This window comes from Canis lupus, chromosome 10, assembly GCF_048164855.1.
Source record: "Canis lupus baileyi chromosome 10, mCanLup2.hap1, whole genome shotgun sequence".
Lineage (NCBI taxonomy): Eukaryota > Metazoa > Chordata > Mammalia > Carnivora > Canidae > Canis > Canis lupus.
Genome location: NC_132847.1, coordinates 69,367,613 through 69,386,846, shown reverse-complemented (window position 1 = coordinate 69,386,846; position 19,234 = coordinate 69,367,613). Strand labels below are relative to the sequence as shown.

General features: G+C 49.4%; 1 protein-coding gene across 7 annotated transcripts; it reads right to left on the bottom strand.

The window, feature by feature from the left end:
* Window positions 1–396: 396 nt before the first annotated feature.
* Window positions 397–9,303, bottom strand: SLC31A2 (solute carrier family 31 member 2). 7 transcript variants are annotated; one of them, XM_072842406.1, is made up of 5 exons: window positions 9,179–9,303; window positions 7,905–8,186; window positions 5,081–5,147; window positions 2,804–2,990; window positions 397–1,804 (listed from the first exon to the last, which is right to left on the bottom strand). In XM_072842406.1, the coding sequence occupies exons 3-5, from the start codon at window positions 5,145–5,147 to the stop codon at window positions 1,636–1,638; spliced, it is 423 nt and encodes a 140-aa protein (XP_072698507.1). In that variant the 5' UTR covers window positions 7,905–8,186; window positions 9,179–9,303; the 3' UTR covers window positions 397–1,635. The 7 variants fall into 7 exon arrangements, with proteins under 7 accessions (XP_072698507.1, XP_072698506.1, XP_072698504.1 ...); XM_072842405.1 differs by lacking the exon at window positions 7,905–8,186 and having other exon boundaries at window positions 397–1,506; window positions 1,633–1,804; window positions 9,179–9,296; XM_072842403.1 differs by lacking the exons at window positions 7,905–8,186; window positions 9,179–9,303 and adding an exon at window positions 6,460–6,647 and having other exon boundaries at window positions 397–1,506; window positions 1,633–1,804.
* Between the last annotated feature and the right edge of the window lie 9,931 nt (window positions 9,304–19,234).

The following is a 19,234-nucleotide window of genomic DNA, read 5'->3' as shown; positions in this document are numbered from 1 at the left end:
ATCAATACTCAACGTGTCCCATACTTTGTTACAGTTCTCACTGCAAATTAAAAAGTAGTTTTGATGTATTTTTGCTTCTGCCCTCAGGGAAAGAAGGTGCTTTGCAGGCTATGTAGCAGTTAGTTGTCTTTCTCACAGCAAGGCAGCACCCCAGCAGGACTCAGTGTGTGAACATGAGGAGGTCTCGGTGAGGCGAGGTTGTGGGCTGTCTGCCTGAGGGCAGCATTTCAGGACTGGCTTCCCTGAGCACAAAGTTGCCTTCATAGCAGATGGACAGATTCAGTCCTTGGACAGCCCTACAGCCAACTAGCTGCATTTGCCCTACCCAGCTCCTGCAGTTGCTACAAGGGTGGCGTGTGCTTGCTGTTTGAGCAGAAACACAAGAATGGCCACAGGTTGTTTAAAAATAACATTTATTAAAACTTCTATTTCCTTTGTAATTCCCCAAGCTTAAGACGGTCTTTCATCTAGCCTGTGAGGTACTTGAGCACAGACATTACAGTATCCAGCAGTGATGTTCCCTCCCTGGGTCTCTGGTTTCTTTTTCTGTCAAGTGAACTATCTGGAGAGTCCCGTCTAACTCTACATGTAACGCTTTGGTTTGCCTGCATACTTCGTCCTCAGTCCATACTCCATGTGACTCGCCCAGCATTTCAAGAGAATGAATCCTGTTTCCCCACCAGATGAGATGGGTGAGCAGTAAGTAAGAAAGAGAGAACAGGAGTACTGAATTCAGTGCAGTTCTCTGTTCTGCATAAAAGAAGGAACAGGATAAAAGGGAGCACGGGGGGCCTGAAAAGTGCCCCAGACACCTCAAGCCATTAGACCGCCTTCATCCCACACACAGTGCTGTCTGATGGGAGAAGCTCACTGTCCAGAGGATAGGTCAGGAGCCTTGGTAACAGTCCTGCTTCTTGGCCTTGACTCTGCTGTCGGACCCGGAAGAAAGAGAATCAGTTTCCAGCAGACGCTGCTATCTATCAGGAATCAGACGAAATCATTTTGCTAAAAATTCTGTATTCATGTGCAAAATTGTGACCCAGAGGTTCAGTGGGAAAAATGAAAAATCTGTCACCATGATCCACAGAAGAGACCATCTTTATGTGTCCCAAAGGCAGAAAGGTGAGAAAAAAGGAGCCGGCTTGGTCTCCATCCCTCAAAGACAGAAGAGGTCAGGAAGTCCAATGGAAGATGCTCCTCTAAGGCATGAATCACAAGGGCAGAAGGTATGCAGCTTCCATGCCCCCTCTGTCACCCAGAGCCCATCTCCCTGTCTTGAAGATCTTTGGAAATTCTTAATTTTGAGTCAACAGAGATAATTCATCATGGGCTCAGCAACCCTGTCCCCAGGTTCTGGTCTCCATTCTCCCTCAGGTCACAGCAGCCTTATTAAGGCACAAAATGCCCACGTCCAGGCCCTGTGCAGGCTGGCTGAGGACAGACGTAGCTGCAGTGGACTCCGAACTCCAGACAGCACATGCTGGCTTCAGCAGAAAGTCTCTGGAGCTGGAAGCAAGGTGAGGAACAGCTATCATAAGAAATAGACATGTGGCTGGAGGCTCAATGTCTGCTGGAAGAGCTGAGGGGCCCCCAGCTCTCTATGCAGCCCCCTGGTCCCTGCATAGCCCTCACCAGCTAAACCATGCTGAGAAGCGGGTAGGCTAGGTAGTAGCCCACAGCAGAGCCGAGGATCACGCCGAAGAAAATCCAGGTGTTGTAGGACATGACAGCCAGCATCATGAAGTAGCCTATGACCACCTGAAGGACATGGATTACAGACTGGCCAAAGTGACAGAAAAGCCACCTAAATGAAAAGTAGAGCCAAGTTAGTGTCGGTAATGAGCTGGAAGCTAGGAGCTGGTGTCAGGAACTAGAAAAAGCGGCTGAGTTAACAGGCCCAGCTTATTTATAATGTGTATGCTTAACTCAGAAGAGATTTATTTCTAAAGAGCTGTATGAGAAACCATACAGGGAACAGGGCCTGGCACAAGGAGCCTTGGATAATCACGTCTCTACTACATTCAGCTCTGAGCTTCCTGGCATACAAGGCAGAAAGGGAAAATGAGGCATGTATTGTCATGTCTGCTAAAGACTAATACAAAATCATCAGTAAGGCAGGTATTTTTTTTTCTTTCTGCATCTACTGTGGAAGGCAGTATTACAATGGAAAGATCAACTCCTAGCTCTGCCACTTACTATCTTGTGGCTTAGCACAAACATCTTAACCTCTCTGAACTGAAATTTCCTTATCAGTAAAACAAGAATAAGAATACCTCCCTCGAGGGGTGGGCGTGAACGGCAGAGACACGCGTGTAAGGACAGGCCGGCTCATGAAGCACAGCTAGAGAGGGCCGAAGCAGACCCTATGTGGCTGCCTTACCAGACCAGGGTGGGAAGGAGGCTCGGGCTCCCCCACCAAGCCTGCTCCACTGCTGACAGCAATTCCTACTATTTGTGTAGGGACAGCTGCAGATTCCGTCTTGGCTTTGGAAGCCCTGGTGACCTAAGAAAGGCTGCTGAGATTTGAAGGAGGCACTGGGTGGACACTCTTGTTGCCAGACTGAGGCCTGCAGGAGAGTTCTGGGGATCTGAGCCTCCCCAGTGGGCTGTTCGTGGAGCTCTGGCCTAGGCATCAGGGGACCCCTGCTCTGGTTCACCTCACAACTTATCCACTGTAAGCACTTTGGCAAGTCCTGGGCCTCAGTTTGCTTTCCATGAAGTGGGGCTAATGCCCTCCGGGCCCAGCCTGTCTCTCAGGGTGAATGTGAGTACGCTGCCATTCCCCACACACTCTGCCTGTTACCTGAGGCGGGTTGTGCTGACCGGGGGCGAGTCTGAGCCTGAAGAATCCTGGTCTGTCTCCTCAGTGAGCTGGCTGGCGGGGATGGACATGCTCACTACAGCCCAGTAGAGCAGCTTGGCTTTCCCAACCTTGATGCTTTCATACAACACAGCCAGGAACAGGACCACCAGCACTGAAAGGGCCATGCCTGTCAAACGAAGCGGAGTTGCAGAGACCTGGACAGGCAAGCACTGATCCCCTTCTGGCAGCTTCCCCTGGGACCTGGGATAGGTGGAGAAGAGCACCTCCACCCAGTCCCTCTCAATCCATTCCACCTCTCTCTCTCGCATCTTCTTCCCCACCCTGCTTGGGCTCAGAACTTGACTCTCTTTCCCCCTCCAGCTCTTTCTTGGTCAGGATGGCCTTTTGGGTATGTCTTTGAGATCAGGAAAAGAAGCCATCTGTAAAGCCAGCGGCCAAGGGTGAAGAGGTCACACACACTGCCCTCAGCTCCCCCCTCCGCCACCTCCCCCGCCCCCCAACAGGCAGCACAAGTCTGTCCTGACTTGTTAAGAGCATGTATGCAAGCTCCTGTGTATGAGGATGTACACAGAAAAGTCTGGAAGGAAGGAGAGACAACAAGAGTCATAATTATCTGTGCAAACTAGAATATGAGATTTTTATTTTCTTCTCACCTAATTTTCCTAAGCTTCTACTGTATGGCTTTTATAATAGTGGGGAAAAAAAACCCACTAAATTATTTGACAGAAAACATGAAGTGCTTATGAGAGCTGCTGTAAAATTAGCTGCTAATTGCTACTTCTGTTTTATAAGACAGGGAGGGATACTAAATGGTCCAGCTATAGTTATTTTATTGGGCTCCCAGGAGGAAATCAGCTACAAAAGATGCAGGTTATATTTTAAAACATAAAATTACATGTAATTACGTGCACATGGCATGAATTCAACCAGTACAACAGGGTATAGAGTGAAAGGTAAGTCTTCCCAGCCCAGTGCCTAAAATCCCAGTCCTCTCCCCAGAGCATTTTCCTATATAGCTCTCCGGGGACACCTGCTGTAGGTATCTCCCTGTGCATATTCTTCTGCATCTGACATCATCCAAGTACACTGTCCCCTCAGTTCATACAGACCTACCTTATTTCTGTGGTTTCGAAGTATCAGATACACTCTGTTTTCCAAAGATGGCCACCTCACCCTATTCCACCCCACATGCTCTTATGTCAAACACCCCTGCCATCAAGTGGTGGGGGCCATGCCCCCCTCTTTAGGCTGAGAAGACCTTTGTGACTTTCTCACCCAGTAAAGGTGGAAATAAGGCTCTGTGACTTCCAAAGCTAGGTCTTAAAAATCCCAGGCGCTTCTAACCTTGTTCTCTGGACACACTCATGCCCCAGAACCCAGCTGCCCTGCCACGAGGAAGCCCAGACCGCAGGAGACACCACATGTGGGTGTTCAACCAGCAACCCCTGCCGGAGGTCCTCGCTGATGACCAGCAGCGGCCAGGAGACACGAGCCTGAGGCAGCCTTCAGGAGGACTCCAGCTGCAGCCACTGTCTGACTACACCCGCCGGAGAGGCTGTGAGTGGGGACGGCTTAGCTGAGCCCAGTCAACTCAGGACTTCCAGGAGGAATACTACAATGACTGGGATTAGGGGGGCGGGGGTGACCACTGTAGGGATGACCGTGATTTAGTTGATCAGCACCTGTGGGGCTGGGCACTTGGGCCGCTTTCCACCTACTATTAAGATACAGTTTTTTAACCTGAAACGGAACTTTCAGCTCTGCCTTTTCAAGTCACACCAATATCATTCTCTTGCAAATTGGTGTCTCATTTGAGGTCCAGCCTGCAACAGCTGTTATGGGCTTCTGAGTGGATGCTAGGCATGGTAGGAGGTAGGTGTTGGGGTGTTACTAGGAGGCAGCAAGAGGCCTCCATCTAGTTCTGGCTCTGATGCTACTGGCTCTGTGACCCTGGACAAGTCTCTTCCCCTCTTTGGGTTTCTGTTCCTTCTTTAGTCACAGAGGCAAAAGTTGTATCCTCGGCCTGTCTCTGGGCCCTTGTGACAATCAGTGAGTTCATGGAGCCTCTTGTGATCTAAAGAGCAGTGCTTGCAAATGGAATTATAAATGTGAAGTTCCTGCTCAATGTTTATGTGAGAGGAGTCAGGCTCACTTAAATGTCCACAGAGTGTAACACCAAAGAGAACCCAGGCTGTCCACTGCCTAGAGCAACAAAGTTTTCCGAGCTACAAGCTTATTAGGCTTTCCAATTTTTACCTGCAGGACTGTGGACACTCCAGAAATCAAACAGGAGCACCACCTCGTTGGAGAAGATGAAATGCATCTGAAAGAAAAGGGAATTTGCATTTTAGGGTGTTTAAGGCAGTGAAAGTCATGGTCCCTAATGCTTTCCAGCAGCCTCCCCTAAAGGTCCAGATGAATGAGGTCACTGGTCTTAAGTGCTGGAAGGGCCATCAGTGGTCATTAGGATCAACTGAGGCCAAACAGGGCAGTGGGTTAGCAGCAGAGCTATAATGAGCTGGTCCTACTCCAGGTGGACATGAGGTATAGGAGATAACACACACCTCGGTGTCCTCAGGTCATACTGAGCTGTCCCCTCTGTGCCCTCCAAACCCAATGGGGAAGCAGTACACTGAGCAGTGACTGCCTCTTTCCCCCAGGGCCCCAGTCATTCTGCTCTGGCTGTGTGTATCATGGAGGGGCCAGGGGCAGCTGTCTCCACTCCACTCCACTCCACATCCGTCCACTCATTCATTAAACATTTGCTGACCCCACTCTGTGCCCAGCATTCTGAACAAAGGTTAATGTTTCTGCCTTTGATGAGCTCCCAGCCTTATAGAAAGAATGAAGGTAGGTGCAGTGACCATGCTGCCCATCTGAATGCCCTTCTCAAAGAGCGCCTTGCCCAGCCTGCGTTTGGGGTGGCATCAATGGCTTTTCATACATTACCTCATTTCACAACTATATTCTGTGTGACAGGAACAATTAGGCCCATCACACAGAAAACTGGGGAAACTAGTCTCAGAAGAGTTAAGTAATTTGCTGAAGGTCACAAAGCTAGTAAGTTGGCAGAGCTGGGATTCAGAGCCAGGTCTAGCTGGATGCCATAGTGCTGTACATTCCAGGATACCATGCTGCCTCTTGCTCGCCAACAAAGGACAAGGGAGCCGGGTGGTGATCCTCAATACCCACACCAGGCTTAATGACTGTATTGGGCAAGATTAAAGTCGGAGGGATCAATGTTAGTTCACCGTCTCAGGGAAAGGAAGGTCCCCTCTCATCATCAAGTAGGACCTCAGTTAGCAGCAGTGGCTCTGCAAGCACTGTCAGTGCTCCTCCAGCTAAAGAGATCCTGGCTGAGGGGGTTAGGTGATAGAACACTTTGCCTTCTAAGTCAACTATTAGTATCCCCAAGTATCAGAGCTAGAATGTCCTTAGAAAGTTTGTGTGTGTGTGATATAATTGACATGTAACTTTTTATATTAGTTTCGAGTATATAGCATGATTCTGGTATTTGTATCTACTGTGAAACGACCACCACGTTTTGAGACTAGTTAATATCCATCACCACACATAGTTACAAGAACATTTAAGACCTACTCTCAGAAAAAAAAAAAAAAAAAAAAAGGACCTACTCTCTCAGCAACTCTCATACAGTAGTAGTAACCATAGTCACCATGCTGGGCAGCACATCCCTGGGCCGTATTCATTTTCTCAGAGGCTTTTAGTCCCCTGGCTTTCAGTTTTGATTTTGGGTTTGTTTTTGTTTTTTTGCCAGGGATCACGACCAAATAAAGTCTTCCTTGTAACTCCACCATATGTAAAACCGGGGCTCTGAGTGAAGTGTAAAAAACACTGATGTCATCCAACTTGGCCCCTTTCTACCCCCATTTCATTCCCATATGGGGGAAATGAGTCCCAACAGGGGAAAGGATTTGCCCAAGACCTCATAAGAAAATGGAAACCTGGGCAGTCATTTAAAAACCATGTGGAAGAATTCTAAAATAAAAATATAGCTTCTTGCTCCCTCAATGTGAGAGGGGTGCTTGTTTAGTGTAAGAGCTGAAACACACCAAAAAGAAAGTAGAAATCATTTTGAGTCTTACTACCCAGAGACCTCCCTTGTTAAGATTTCAAAAAGCATATTTGTTGATAGGGCAAAATGTTCACTAAAGATAAACATGAGAAAACAAGTACAAATTGTCTCGTGAAACTCTATTTACGCCGGAGTCACTCATTTGGCTTCAGACGAAGGCTCGAGCACCATCGCTGCAGTGGGAAATGTGGCAGGTGTTTGCACCATGCCCCTTCCCTGAGTTCACTTAATAAAGCAGTTGGCATGACTGGAATGTCCCCAACGGCTAGCTAATCAGAGAAGTTCCCTGACTGGCTTCCTTCTATCATCCTTGGGCCTGGGCCAGATGTCTCAGGGGCCTCAAACAGCTTTTGCTACAGACGTGAACACCCACAAAGCAACAGAAGTATTTCGGATGACAAACATTGGCTTCTGTTTTTGCTAGGGGTGCAGGTGCTGGCAATATGGAAAGGGATGAGACAAGTCCTTGGCCCTCATGGAACTGTTAGGAGAGAGGGAAGGGGGCAGATTATTAGTACAGGGTATATGTAGTGGGTGAGAGGGAGGCACAGGGGAGGCAGCCCCCAGGGGGACACCTAAAGCAGCCAGGAAGGCAGATGGCTAAAACATCTTCTGAAGCAGGAGCATCAGGAGGCAGCCAGGGGAAGACGGACAGTCCAGTATGTTCCGAGCCGGAAGTGCACTTGGAGTCCAGGAAGGACAAAGGCCCACCTACCCTGGCCTTTTCGCTGGAGAAAAAGATTCAAATCAGCACACCCTGACGTGGGGCGGCATTTTCCAGTGAAAGGGCCCTGTGGTCAGGTATGTAAGAGGCAGCATCCTATTTTGTTTCCCCACTTGGGCAGAATCTCAGCCTCCAGCCCCTGAGTCTGACTTATCTGCGCCTTAGTCAGGGCCCCACCCTGGGTAGGGAGGGGCCGCGGTAAAGAAGAGAGCAATCATGGCCTTGTTTTCTTCTTAATGTTTGCATCTGGGGCTCCTTACGCTTGGGGAAGAGCTGTCTCATTTATAAACCCAAGACTTCAGGGGGAGGTTCAGGTCCTTGTCCCGCAGTGCCTGGCTCAGGAACTTTTCACAAGCTCTTCCCATCTATTTCCCCTTTTAGAAGGCTAGCAGGGGGTGGAGGGGCCGTTAGCCCAATGACCAGTACTGGCTTCCTGTATCTTAAATTCTATGATATGCTTTATGGGATGAAGAAAATTATGATTTCTTCAAAGACCAAAGAGTCTTGCAAGCTGTCATCCTCTCCACCCAGGTGAATTCTATCTAAAAAAAACAAAACAAAACAAAACACAGCAGTTCATCTGAAACGCTACTTCCTACCCAAATGGAAAGTAGCTGGGCTGGGGTTTTTTCCCCCCAAAGACCCAGACCCCCAGCTTGCCAGGGCAGGGGGCCAGCCCCGGGGCGTGTGCTCGTAGCCTGATGGTGTGAGGGGCATCCTCCAGGTGGGGGGCTTCAGCTTCCCTCCAGGTGGGAGGGCTTCCCTCCAGGTGGGGGAGGCTTCCCTCCAGGTGGGAGGGCTTCCCCCCAGGTGGGAGGGCTTCCCTCTAGGTGGGCTTCCCTCCAGGGGGGGCTTCCCTCCAGGGGGGAGGCTTCCCTCCAGGTGGGGGGCTTCCCTCCAGGTGGGGGGCTTCCCTCCGGGGGGGGGGCTTCCCTCCAGGGGGGAGGCTTCCCTCCAGGTGGGAGGGCTTCCCTCTAGGTGGAGGGCTTCCCTCTGGGGGAGGCTTCCCTCCAGGGCGGGGTAGCTTCCCTCCAGGGGGGGGAGGGCTTCCCTCCAGGGGGGAGAGGGCTTCCCTCCAGGGGGGAGAGGGCTTCCCTCCAGGGGGGAAGCTTCCCTACAGTGGGGGGCTTCCCTCCAGGTGGGAGGGCTTCCCTCCAGGGGGAGGCTTCCCTACAGTGGGGAGCTTCCCTCCAGGTGGGGGGCTTCCCTCCAGGGGGGAGGCTTTCCTCCAGGTGGGAGGGCTTCCCTCCAGGGGGTGCTTCCCTCCAGTGGGGGGCTTCCCTCCAGGGGAGGGGCTTCCCTCCGGGGGGGCTTACCGGAATGTCCCGTCCGTGCGCCCGGGGCAGGGGACCCCCACCCACGTGTGCCTTCACCCACCGCGCCCCCGCTGCTCGTCGGGCCCGAAGGACTCCCAGCAGGAGGCACACACAGAAAACCCCACGGCAAAGCCACCGCCGGCGCCGCCTCCCGCGTCCCCTCACCCGGCTCCGTCCACCGTCTCGGCCTCGCCGCTGTGGGCGGCGTCGGGACTCACCCTGGGGCGAACGCGCGGGGCTGGCGGGCGGGCGCCGGGGCCGCTGCTACTGCTCGCTCGGGTCTCCCGGCTCCGAGTCCGCTCGGACGCCGCCGCCGCGATCGCGAGCCGGGCCGCGCGGTCACGTGGTCGGGGCGAGGCGGCGCGCGGGCTCCTGGGAGTTGTGGTCCGGGCGTGTGGCCTCCCTCCCGGCGGGGCGCGCGCACCTGCTCCCCACCAGCCGGCGCCCGCTGGAGGCCCCGGGCCACCTGCTGCCCGCCGTTTGGCCCTTTAGCTCGTTTCGCATTCGCCTCGTCTCTGCAGTTATCATTAACACGTTCATTGCTCTTCTCATAAACCCAGTGACGCCTAACATGTTGAGTGAAAAATTGTCAAGTCCATTTTACGGACAAAATAGCAATAAATTAGGAGTAAATTACATTATGCCCCCGGGGCTTTGGGCCAGTAGCCATTCTTTTCCTATCTTTTCCAATCTGATAAGCCAAAAGCAACACACCGTTTTAATTTTAACTTGTATTTCTTTGGTTTCTAGGGTGGTAAACTTTTTTCTTACTGGTATCTCTGTGTATTGTCTGTCCATTTCATCTCTCCGGTTTTGGTGGCTGGCCTGGGAGACTTTTCTGGGGGGATGAGTGACCTTTTTTTTTTTTTTTTTTTAAATCTCTCTCTTTTTTTTTTAAAGATTTTATTTATTTATTTATTTATTTGAGAGAGAAACAGCATGAGCAGGGGGAGAGGAGAGAAAGAAGCAGACTCCGCACTGAGCAGGGAGCACATTATGGGACTAGGTCCCAGGGCCCCAGGATCATGGCCTGAGCAGAAGGCAGACACTTAAGCTGCTGAGCCATCCAGGCACCCCCCAGTGAGTGACCTTTAGCAGTATTTCATTTTTATATATACTTAGCAACCCTTTGCCAGTCTTCCTGTGGGAATAGGGAATCCTCAGAGAGACCTTACCAGAGACTTGAGCCTGGAGTATGACGGTTCAAACCCTGAGCCAGCAGGTATTGGCTATGAGACCTCAGGCAAGTGGTTTTATGTTTCTGACCCTTGGTTTCCTAGTCAATAAAATGAAAATTATAACAGAATTTATGTTATAGGGGTGTTGTAAGTTTTAAATGAAGACTTCTATGTTAATTTTTCAGCACAGAACCTTGCAGTGGGAGCTTGCTCAATAAATGGGGGGCCTTGTCATCACTAGCACAAATGCTTCTGGACCGGAAACAGATTGCAAAAGGTCAAGACACTTGCTCAGGGTCTGGCAGCTTCTAAAATCCTCAATCTTAACCAGAGTGGGGGTTACAGGGAAGTCAGGGATAGGACAGTCTCAGGGAAAGAATATCGGACTGACACCATGAGGAGGTCTGGGAGACACTAGCCCATGGAGGAAGCAATGGGGAGAAGGACTTATGTATATTCTTTTCTTTTTAAATTCAATTAATCAACATATAATGTATTATTGGCTTCAGAGGTAGAGGTCAATGATTCATCACCCTTACATAACACCCAGTGCTCATCACATCACATGCCCTCCTTAATGTCCATCATCCAGTTACGCCATCCTCCCAGCCACCTCCCGTCCAGCGACCCTGTTTGTTTCCTATGATTAAGAGTCTCTTAAGGTTTGTCTCCCTCTCTGGTTTCATCTTGTTTTATTTATTTTTTTACTCTCTTTCCCTATGCTCCTGTTTTGAAGCATCTGGGCCCCAAGAGCATGGAAGGGATTTGGTGGTTTGGGGAAGTAGACATAAGAAGCAGGCTCACAGTCTCTTGTCCCCACCTCCATCCCCCTGTAAAAGGATTGACAACACAGCTTTATTCATTTGGCTGTTTTTGTTGGCTTTGTCACGATCTGATGACCTTCACACTTAGTTCTAACTTCCTTATGTGTGTTATGCTTATCACACTTTAGCCCTGAAATTCTAAAGTGCTCCTTTTCTTTCTGAGCCACCAGAGACTCCCCTCCTCTGGCTCCTAGGCAGAGAATTTGGTGCCAACCATAGAATCCCAACTCATACGATCACACCACAGAGGGCCAAGTCTTGGTCTGTGGCACGATTCTTTCTGGATTCTGTTTTGACAGTCCCCTCCTCCTGAGGAACAGCAAAGAGCCCACCTTTGTGTTTCCAGCACACACTGAGACCCCCAGAAAGAATCCTCAGTCAGGAAAGATGGTGCTGCCTCAGGTGCCACAGAGATCCACAAGGGGCCCTTTTAACTGTGGCGGAGCTCAGCCGTGGTCAGTTGGTGGAGAGGAAATCTAATCGGTCATTTCTCCTGACAATAGAGGAACTTGAAGTCTCATGAAACAGCTTCATGCACAGAATGTTCTTCCTGTAGAATATCTGACTTTGATGTGCAGATAAGGCTGTGTGACCCCAAGAATGCCACCATCCCTCTCTGGGCCCCACTGAGGGGTGGAATGGATGACCTCTAAGTGCCCCTTCACATGCCAGTGATCTGTAGTGATAAGTGAGCTTGAGGTTGGAAGCCTCACTTTATGGCTAGGACTTTTTTTTTTTCCTTAAGTAGGCTCCACACCCCGTGTAGGGCTCAAACTCCCATCCCCAAGATCCATGCAGAGATGCATGTTCTTCAGATTGAGCCAGCCAGGCGGCCCTGTTGCTAGGACTTTTGTATATTTTCCATGTTGCTCCATTCTGGCGAGCCTCCTATATTCTCCCACGAACCCTCTGATATTTCATGTTTATGCTGTGAGTAGCATTTCGCATCTGCTGCATGGGACACAGGGAGAGCACACACATTCAAGGCAGGTCAGAGTGCGGACACAGAGCGCACGCATTGTGTGTGCTTTTGTGTGTGCATGTGTTTTTAAATTTTTAAAAATATTTTATTTATTTATTCATGAGAGACACACACACACACAGAGGCAGAGACACAGGCAGAGGGAGAAGCAGGCTCCATGCAGGAAGCCCAACGTGGGACTCGATCCGGGGTCTCCAGGATCACGCCCTCAGCTGAAGGCAGCACTAAACCGCTGAACCCCCCCGGGCTGCCCTGTGTATATGTTTATGTAGTGGACTTTGTGTTGGTGAGACTGGATGGAAGCAGGATCCAGGCCATGAACAAGCCAAAGGCCTTGTTTAAAGTCAGGAATTTATTCAGGGACAAAGGAGAGAGCCAGCAAAGAGTTTTTCACATATGCTTTTCTCTCTGCATTTCCCCCTTGTCTTTCTGGAATGTCCCTCTCTTGGTGAGGCCAACCCTGACTATCCTGTTTAAAACTGCCAGCCCTCTCGCATTCCCTGTCCTGCTTGTTCTGCCCAATGGCCCCATAGTACTTCTCACCTTGTGACGTACGATTTAGTTTGGTTATTCATTGTTCCTTTCTCTCCGCTCAAATAGATCCAGGGGAACAGGGATTTCTGTATTTCTGTTCAGGAAGGCACCGCAGTTCCTGAAATAGTTCATGTCATAAAGCAGACTGTTAATAAATATTTATTGAATGAATGAATCCCAGCAGGTACATGGCTTGTGCTTTATTGCTTCAGAGGAAGGAAGTGGTACAAACCCAAGCAGCCTGTTAGACATGACAGTTTTGTTTGTCTCGAGAGTTTTGGCAGGTTTTGGCAGCTTCTGGCAGAAGTGAGAAAAGAATTGATGGAGAAGCACCAGGAAAAGCAGGGCTGCCCTCCCCCTACCCACTGACTATCTCAGCCTAGAAGAAGGAGTGAGAACTGAGGGCCCAGAGCTAGGGGCCTTGGGCCAGCTTCAGGTAGACCCAGGAAGAATGGCCAGCACATGGGGCTCAGCTGGTAACACAGAGGCGCCAAGTGCTTCCACTGCCAGGGCAGGTCTGGAGAGGGGGGGATGGGGTTTCTTTCTTTCTTTCGATACAAATACTCTGAGATTAGATAGTGGTGGTGGTTGCACAACTCTGTGGATATACTAAAATTTTACACTTTGGGGCACCTGGGTGGCTCAGTTGGCTAAGTGTCCGCCTTCCCCTCAGGTCATGATCCCAGGATCCTAGGATCAAGTCCCTTTATTGGGCTCCCTGCTTGATGGGGAGCCTGCTTCTCCCACTCCCTCTGCCTGCAGTTTCCCCTGCTTGTGCTGTCTCTCTCTCTGTCAAATAAATAAAATCTTATAAAAAATAAAATTTTACATTTTATGGTATATGAATTTTGTCTCAAGAAAGTTTTTTTTTTTTTTTTTTAAGATTTATTTAGTTGTTTGAGAGAGAGAGAGAGCGAGAGAGCAGGATGGTGGGGGAGAGGGAGAGAATCCCACGACCCTGAGATCATGACCTGAGCTGAATTAAAAGTTGGATGCTTAACTGACTGAGCCACCCAAGCTCCTTGAAAGTTTTCTTTTTTTTTTTTTTTTAAGATTTTATTTATTCATGAGACACAGAGACAGAGAGGCAGAGACATAGGCAGAGGGAGAAGCAGGCTCTATGTAGGAAGCCTGATATGGGACTCAATCCCAGGACCCCGGGGTCATGGCTTGAGCCAAAGGCAGGCATTCAACCACTGAGCCTCCCAGGTGTCCCAAGTTGTTGTTGTTGTTGTTTTTTAAAGGCAGTAAAGATTTTATATATTAGGACACTTTCAGAGTTCTGAAACTAAGTATAAAAAACCCCTCAGTTCTCTGAGGCCACCATGTTGGGAGGAAGCCCAAGCCACGTGGAGAGGCTCTGCATAAATGCTCCAGCTGGCAGCCCACTGATTTCCCAGCGCTCAGCTGACATCACGCCAGTGAAGCTGTCTTTGAGCTCCAACCCAGTCAAGCCTTCAGATGACTTTGGCCCCAGCAGTCATCTTAGTGAAATTGCATGACAGACTCCAAGCAAGAACTGTCCAGCCAAGCCCTTCTCGAATTCCTGTCCCACAAGATTTCAGACAAAAGAAAATGGTGGTCTTAAATTCAGGGATAATCTGTTAAGTGCTAATAGAGAACTGGAATGCATATAATCTGGCTGATTTCTTCTTCATCTCTTGGGTTCATTTAGTGGAGGTGAGGTGAAACCAGGGGTGAGGAGTGTCCTTACCCTTTCTTTTTCTGAAAAATTTTTAAAAAAGTAACCATTTATCAATCTGTCCTGCTGCCACACAGAGCCTTTGAGGCAGCTCACAGACAATCAAGGAAAGACAGAAAATAAGTGAGAGAAAAATTCACAGTGATCAGGGGACAAAAGCAATGAAGTTCCTCAGAAGACCCCATGAGGAGAGGGACATTAGCACTCACACGGAGAGGAGAGGAGAGTGCTCACCAGCCGCAGCTGTGACAGGGCTGCAGTGTAGGGTTTCCAGGCCCTGCCCGGGGCCTCTCCAGCCAGGACTCTCAGGGAGGATGGGGGAATGAGTTAGAAGGATTCCCATGTGGGCAGTTATGCCCTGTCTTCTGGAGGTTGTGAACTTTGGCTCTGGGCCTGGTTGTCCTGAGACATCTGTCTGCACTGGCTCTTGCCGCCACCAGCACTCTGAGCTTTCTCTTTGCTCCTGCACATGACCCTGCTCATCCTGGGACTACTTTAGCCTGTTTCCAAGTTCTCAGGGACCCAGGGCGATACTGACTCTCTCCCTGCTGGGGGACTTCCAATGCTGCATCCCCAGGCCTTTGCTTCCCTGCATCCCAGTAGAGATCCCTAAGGAATGCAAGGTACACTTAAGAACCTCTAGATGCCCCATTCATCCCTTTCCATGGGATCTGAAGCCTGTTGGAATGAAGGAGGGCATGGGCCAGCCAGCCTACCATGAAGGGTATATTAGTTTCGTAGGGTTGCTATCAAAAATTACTACAAATTTCGTGGCTTAAGACAACACACCTTGATTCTCTCAGAGTTGGGAGTCTGAAGTCTGAAACTAGTTTCACTGGGATGAAATTAAGGCATCACTCCTTCCCAAGGCTCTAGGGGAGAGTCCTTTCCTTGTCCTTCCCAGCTTCAGGAGCTGTGCTCCTGTATTTCTTGCTTTGGGGGAACCTTCCTCCATCTTCAGAGCCAGAAGAGTTGCAGCTTCAAATCTCACACTGCATTCGCTCTTTTGTGTCCAGTCTTCTTCTGCTCACCTCTAAAGGACACAGTGTGCAGTTACATTTGGGATCTATCCAGATAATCCAAGGTAATCTCCCCATCGCAAGATCCTTGATTCAATCCTGGGTGCAAGTCTCCTCTGCCAGATAAAGTAACATTCACAGGGGCCAGGAATTAAGATCTGGATATTTTTTAGGGCCATTATTCAGCCTATCATAGGGAACATCAACATTTATAACTTTCCTGCTATCTCAAAGGGCCTTTAGCCAAATCCGAGCAAGGAACAGGACGGCAAACAGATGAGAAAGAAAAGACTGGTTTGTTTGGGCCTCACAGGGGAAGAGCAGTTCTGTGCTGACCCCTTCTTGACACTGCTAAGAATTCTCAGGCACAGGCTCCCTGCTCAACTCTGCAGGAACTCTGAGCTGAGTTGTCTCAACAGGCTCCTTCCATATCTGCCGCGAAGTCATCCACTCCAACTGCCAAGGACTTCCATCCCTGGCACACCTGCCTCCTGCAGGAAGACTAGAGGCTTTGAGCACTTCCCATCACAGCTGCATGGAGCTCTGAGTGCCAGCCCCTCAGACTGTCCCATATGTGTAGGATCCAAAGGTATGGAAACCAGAGCTGTCCACATCCCACTCAACTGATGACAGCAAATCCACAGATGCACTCTTTTTTAAAAATTGTGGTAAATAACAGACAATTTGCCACCTTACCCATATTTAAGTGTTAAGCACATTCACATTGTTGTGCAACTTTTCATCTTGCAAAACTGAAATTCTACCTATTAAACAACAGCTTCCCATTCCCCCCTTCAGGTCCTGGTAACCACTGTTCTGCTTGCTGTTGCCATGAGTCTGACTACTCTTGATATATTGGGTAAGTGGAATCACACAGTCTCTGCCTTTTTGTGACTGCCTTATTTCACTCGGCATAATGTGCTCAAGGTTTACCCATGTTGGAGCACAGGTCAGGATTTCTTTCCATTTTAAGTCTGAATAATATTCCATCAGATGTATAGACCACATTTTGTTTATCTGTTCATCTGTCCACAGACACTTGGGTTGTTTCCACCTCTTGGCTATTGTGAACAATGCTGCTTTGGATGTGGCTATACAAACACAAATGCTTAAAAAAAAAAAAAAAAAAGCACAATGCTTTTGAAAAGTGAGTGCTTACCAAGAGACTTGACCGTGCACTGTCAGTTCTTACAGAAAGAAAGTGTGGACTGAACTGACCTCCTCTCTCTTTCCCTATGGAGGGTCCATGCTGGATGCAGAGTCCAGAATGTGTCCCTGAAAATCTTAACTTAATCCTGACAGCACATTACTTCCTAACCTTAAAGGAAGATTAGGCAAAGCAGGTTTCAGCTTGGGTATGAAAATTTTCTTCTATAGCAGATTTTCTCCCCTGGGTAAAAAAAAAGGAAAAAAAAAAACTGTGATTTTCATCCTCAGTAACCTTAAAACAAGTCAGACAGCAGCATCTTGTTAATATCCACTTGTTTATCTACTGTGTATATTTTGGCCCTTAATGGATCATAAATCAAATGATTACTTGATGTCGGAGGAAGGACCCAACTGGAAAAACCATTCAGATCTGTTTATCTTATCTCTGGTAGTGTAATAAAGTGTTCATCTGAAACAGATGAAATTGCTGACAATGAATCACTTTTAACTCCCTAGATGGCAATTTCACACAGGTCAACCAAGAGCGGAGCCAATGGCTTGGATCTGGTGGGGAAGGGAGCCAATAGGACACAATCCTTTTGGCCTTGACTCGGTTGCCTTGGGGGAGACCAAACCGGTTCTGCTCTGGTAGTAAAAGTTGTTTTTCTGCCTGGGGGGTGAGAATGGGGGTGGGAATGGGAGGCACGGTATAGTCCAGCTCTGGTCCCAGTCTGAGGCAGCAGTGGTTAAATGATACACACCCACTGGGAAATGTCTTTGAGACACAGCTCTCTCCTTTTGGTTCTCTCTGGAGAGGGAAAGTGAGACCCCAAGAGTGCGTCAGCCTCCCAGGAGGAATCCCTTCATACCACATCTGTTCTGAGCAGCCTCCACCCTTAGAGGCAATAGGCCCAGACCTCAACTCTGCGGCTGCTGATCAGGGCTTGGGGGGCTGGACCACTAGTGCCATTTCTATCTTCCTTTGGTGGATATTCTCCACACACAAACTCCTCTTCTTCTTCTTCTTCTTCTTCTTCTTCTTCTTCTTCTTCTTCTTCTTCTTCTTCTTCTTCTTCTTCTTCTTCTTCTTCTTCTTCTCCTCCTCCTCCTCCTCCTCCTCCTCCTCCTCCTCCTCCTCCTTCTTCTTCTTCTTCTTCTTCTTTTTTGTTTTTTTTTTGTTTTGTTTTAAGGGATGCTCAATTTAGCCAAAGAAAAGAAATGTGTGTGAATTTGGCAGTAAATAGTTGAAGCCGCAACAGTGACTCAGAGGCAGATCCAAGGAATCAGAAAAGCAGGTGATACTTTAATCTGTTCACTCAACAGAAGCCTTGCCCCGTTTGGGCCTTGGATATTGCAGCCCGAGAACCACACGGAAGTTTGTAAGTCAGGGAGGTTTTTCCGCTGTGAGTCCCCAGAGTTTCAGGGCGTGCTATCTCCCCAACCCTCCCGAATGCCACTCCTGACAAATCACAAGTGGCAGGGAAAGGTCAGCACAGCACTGTGGATAAGGTGCTGCCTGTATGCATATGAGGAGTGGACGTGTGTGTGTGTGTGTGTGTGTGTGTGGTGAGTGCGTGTGTAACTTGTGTCACTGTGCATGTGTGTTTGGAAGACTTGTGATTCTGTACTTGTGAGTCAGAATGAGCAGCGAGCCTGAGCTCATGTGAGCTAGTGTGGGAGCTGAGAATGTGGGTAGGTGTCGGAGTGGTGTGTGTGCGTGTGCGTGTGTACGTGTGGGTCTATGTGACTGTGGCGCTCCCGGTGAAGGGGGGAAGGAGGAATGGCTGCTTGCTCACTGTTGGCCGTGAGACACCCCCCGAACCTCGGGAGGTTCATGAGGGACACACATGCTGCAGAGTTCATGGGCTGTCCTTGTCCCTGGTTCCTTGTGTAGCAAACCCCAGGGCTGTTCCTGCTTCCAGCCGGAGCCAGGGTTGATTTACTAGGTGCTTTAGCAGACCCAGGGCCCGTCTGTCTGGCTCCTGCTCTCATACAGCTCGTGAAATTCTTTTCCCATTTCCTTGTGCCCTGAGACACACTCCTCTGTAGACCATCTCCATCTGTAGGTCCCCGCCTGGTTTGCAGGGGGGTGGGGGTAGATGACGTTGTCACCTTCCAGAAAGCTGTCTATGCACGTTTCTGTATAAATGGATGGCATACAAGAACCTGGTAAAGGGGTGAACCTAGCCTGTCTCTTAGTCAGTGAGAGGGAGCTGTTTCCAGAAAACTATAATCAGAGCTCTAGTCAATTCAAAGGAGCAAGGATACAGGTCTTTTTCCTTCAGAGAGAGAAAGAATAGTGGCCATCCCCCACCGTGAACTGAGACTCGGGAGGCCAGACTCCAGACTGTGCTATCTATTGCCCTAAAAACTCAGGAAAGCCATTCCCCGCCCCTGGGCCTCTGTGGAGGAATAAAGATCATCTACGGTGCAGAGTCTCTAAATTCCCTTCTTTGGCCAAGTTGTTAGCACAGAGCATTGTAACGATCTGTCCACTGGTCTGTCTCCCCAGCTTGAGTGTTGCCGTAGACTGAGGTTTGATTCCCCTCCCTCACCCCACACAATTCATATGTTAGAGCTCTAACTCCCAGTGTGATGGTATTTGCAGGTGGGGCCTTTGGGAGAGAATTAGGTTTAAATGAGGTTCTGAGGGCTGAAGCCCCATGATGGGACTAGTGTCCTTCTTAAAGGAAGGAGGACCAGGGCTCAAGCTCTCTCTGCCCCATGAGGACACAGTGAGAAGGCAGCCATCTGCAAATCAGGGAGTGGGCTCCCACCAGGACCCGAATCTGATACCACCCTCGTGGTGGACCCCCCCCCCCCCCCAGCCTCGGAAACTGTGAGAACATACACCTGTTGTTTAAACCACCCAGCCTGGGATGTTCT

What these genes read in the sequence shown, in the direction of transcription:
- SLC31A2 (XM_072842402.1), bottom strand. Translation starts at nt 6,642, where the DNA reads ATGGTGGAGTTACAAGGAAGACTTTATTTGGTCGTGATCCCTGGCAAA. An exon ending in GAGTGTCCACAGTCCTGCAG is followed by an intron (nt 2,991 to 5,080) that starts GTAAAAATTGGA and finishes TTCGTTTGACAG; the next exon opens with GCATGGCCCTTTCAGTGCTG. An exon ending in GTCAGCACAACCCGCCTCAG is followed by an intron (nt 1,805 to 2,803) that starts GTAACAGGCAGA and finishes CTTTTCATTTAG; the next exon opens with GTGGCTTTTCTGTCACTTTG.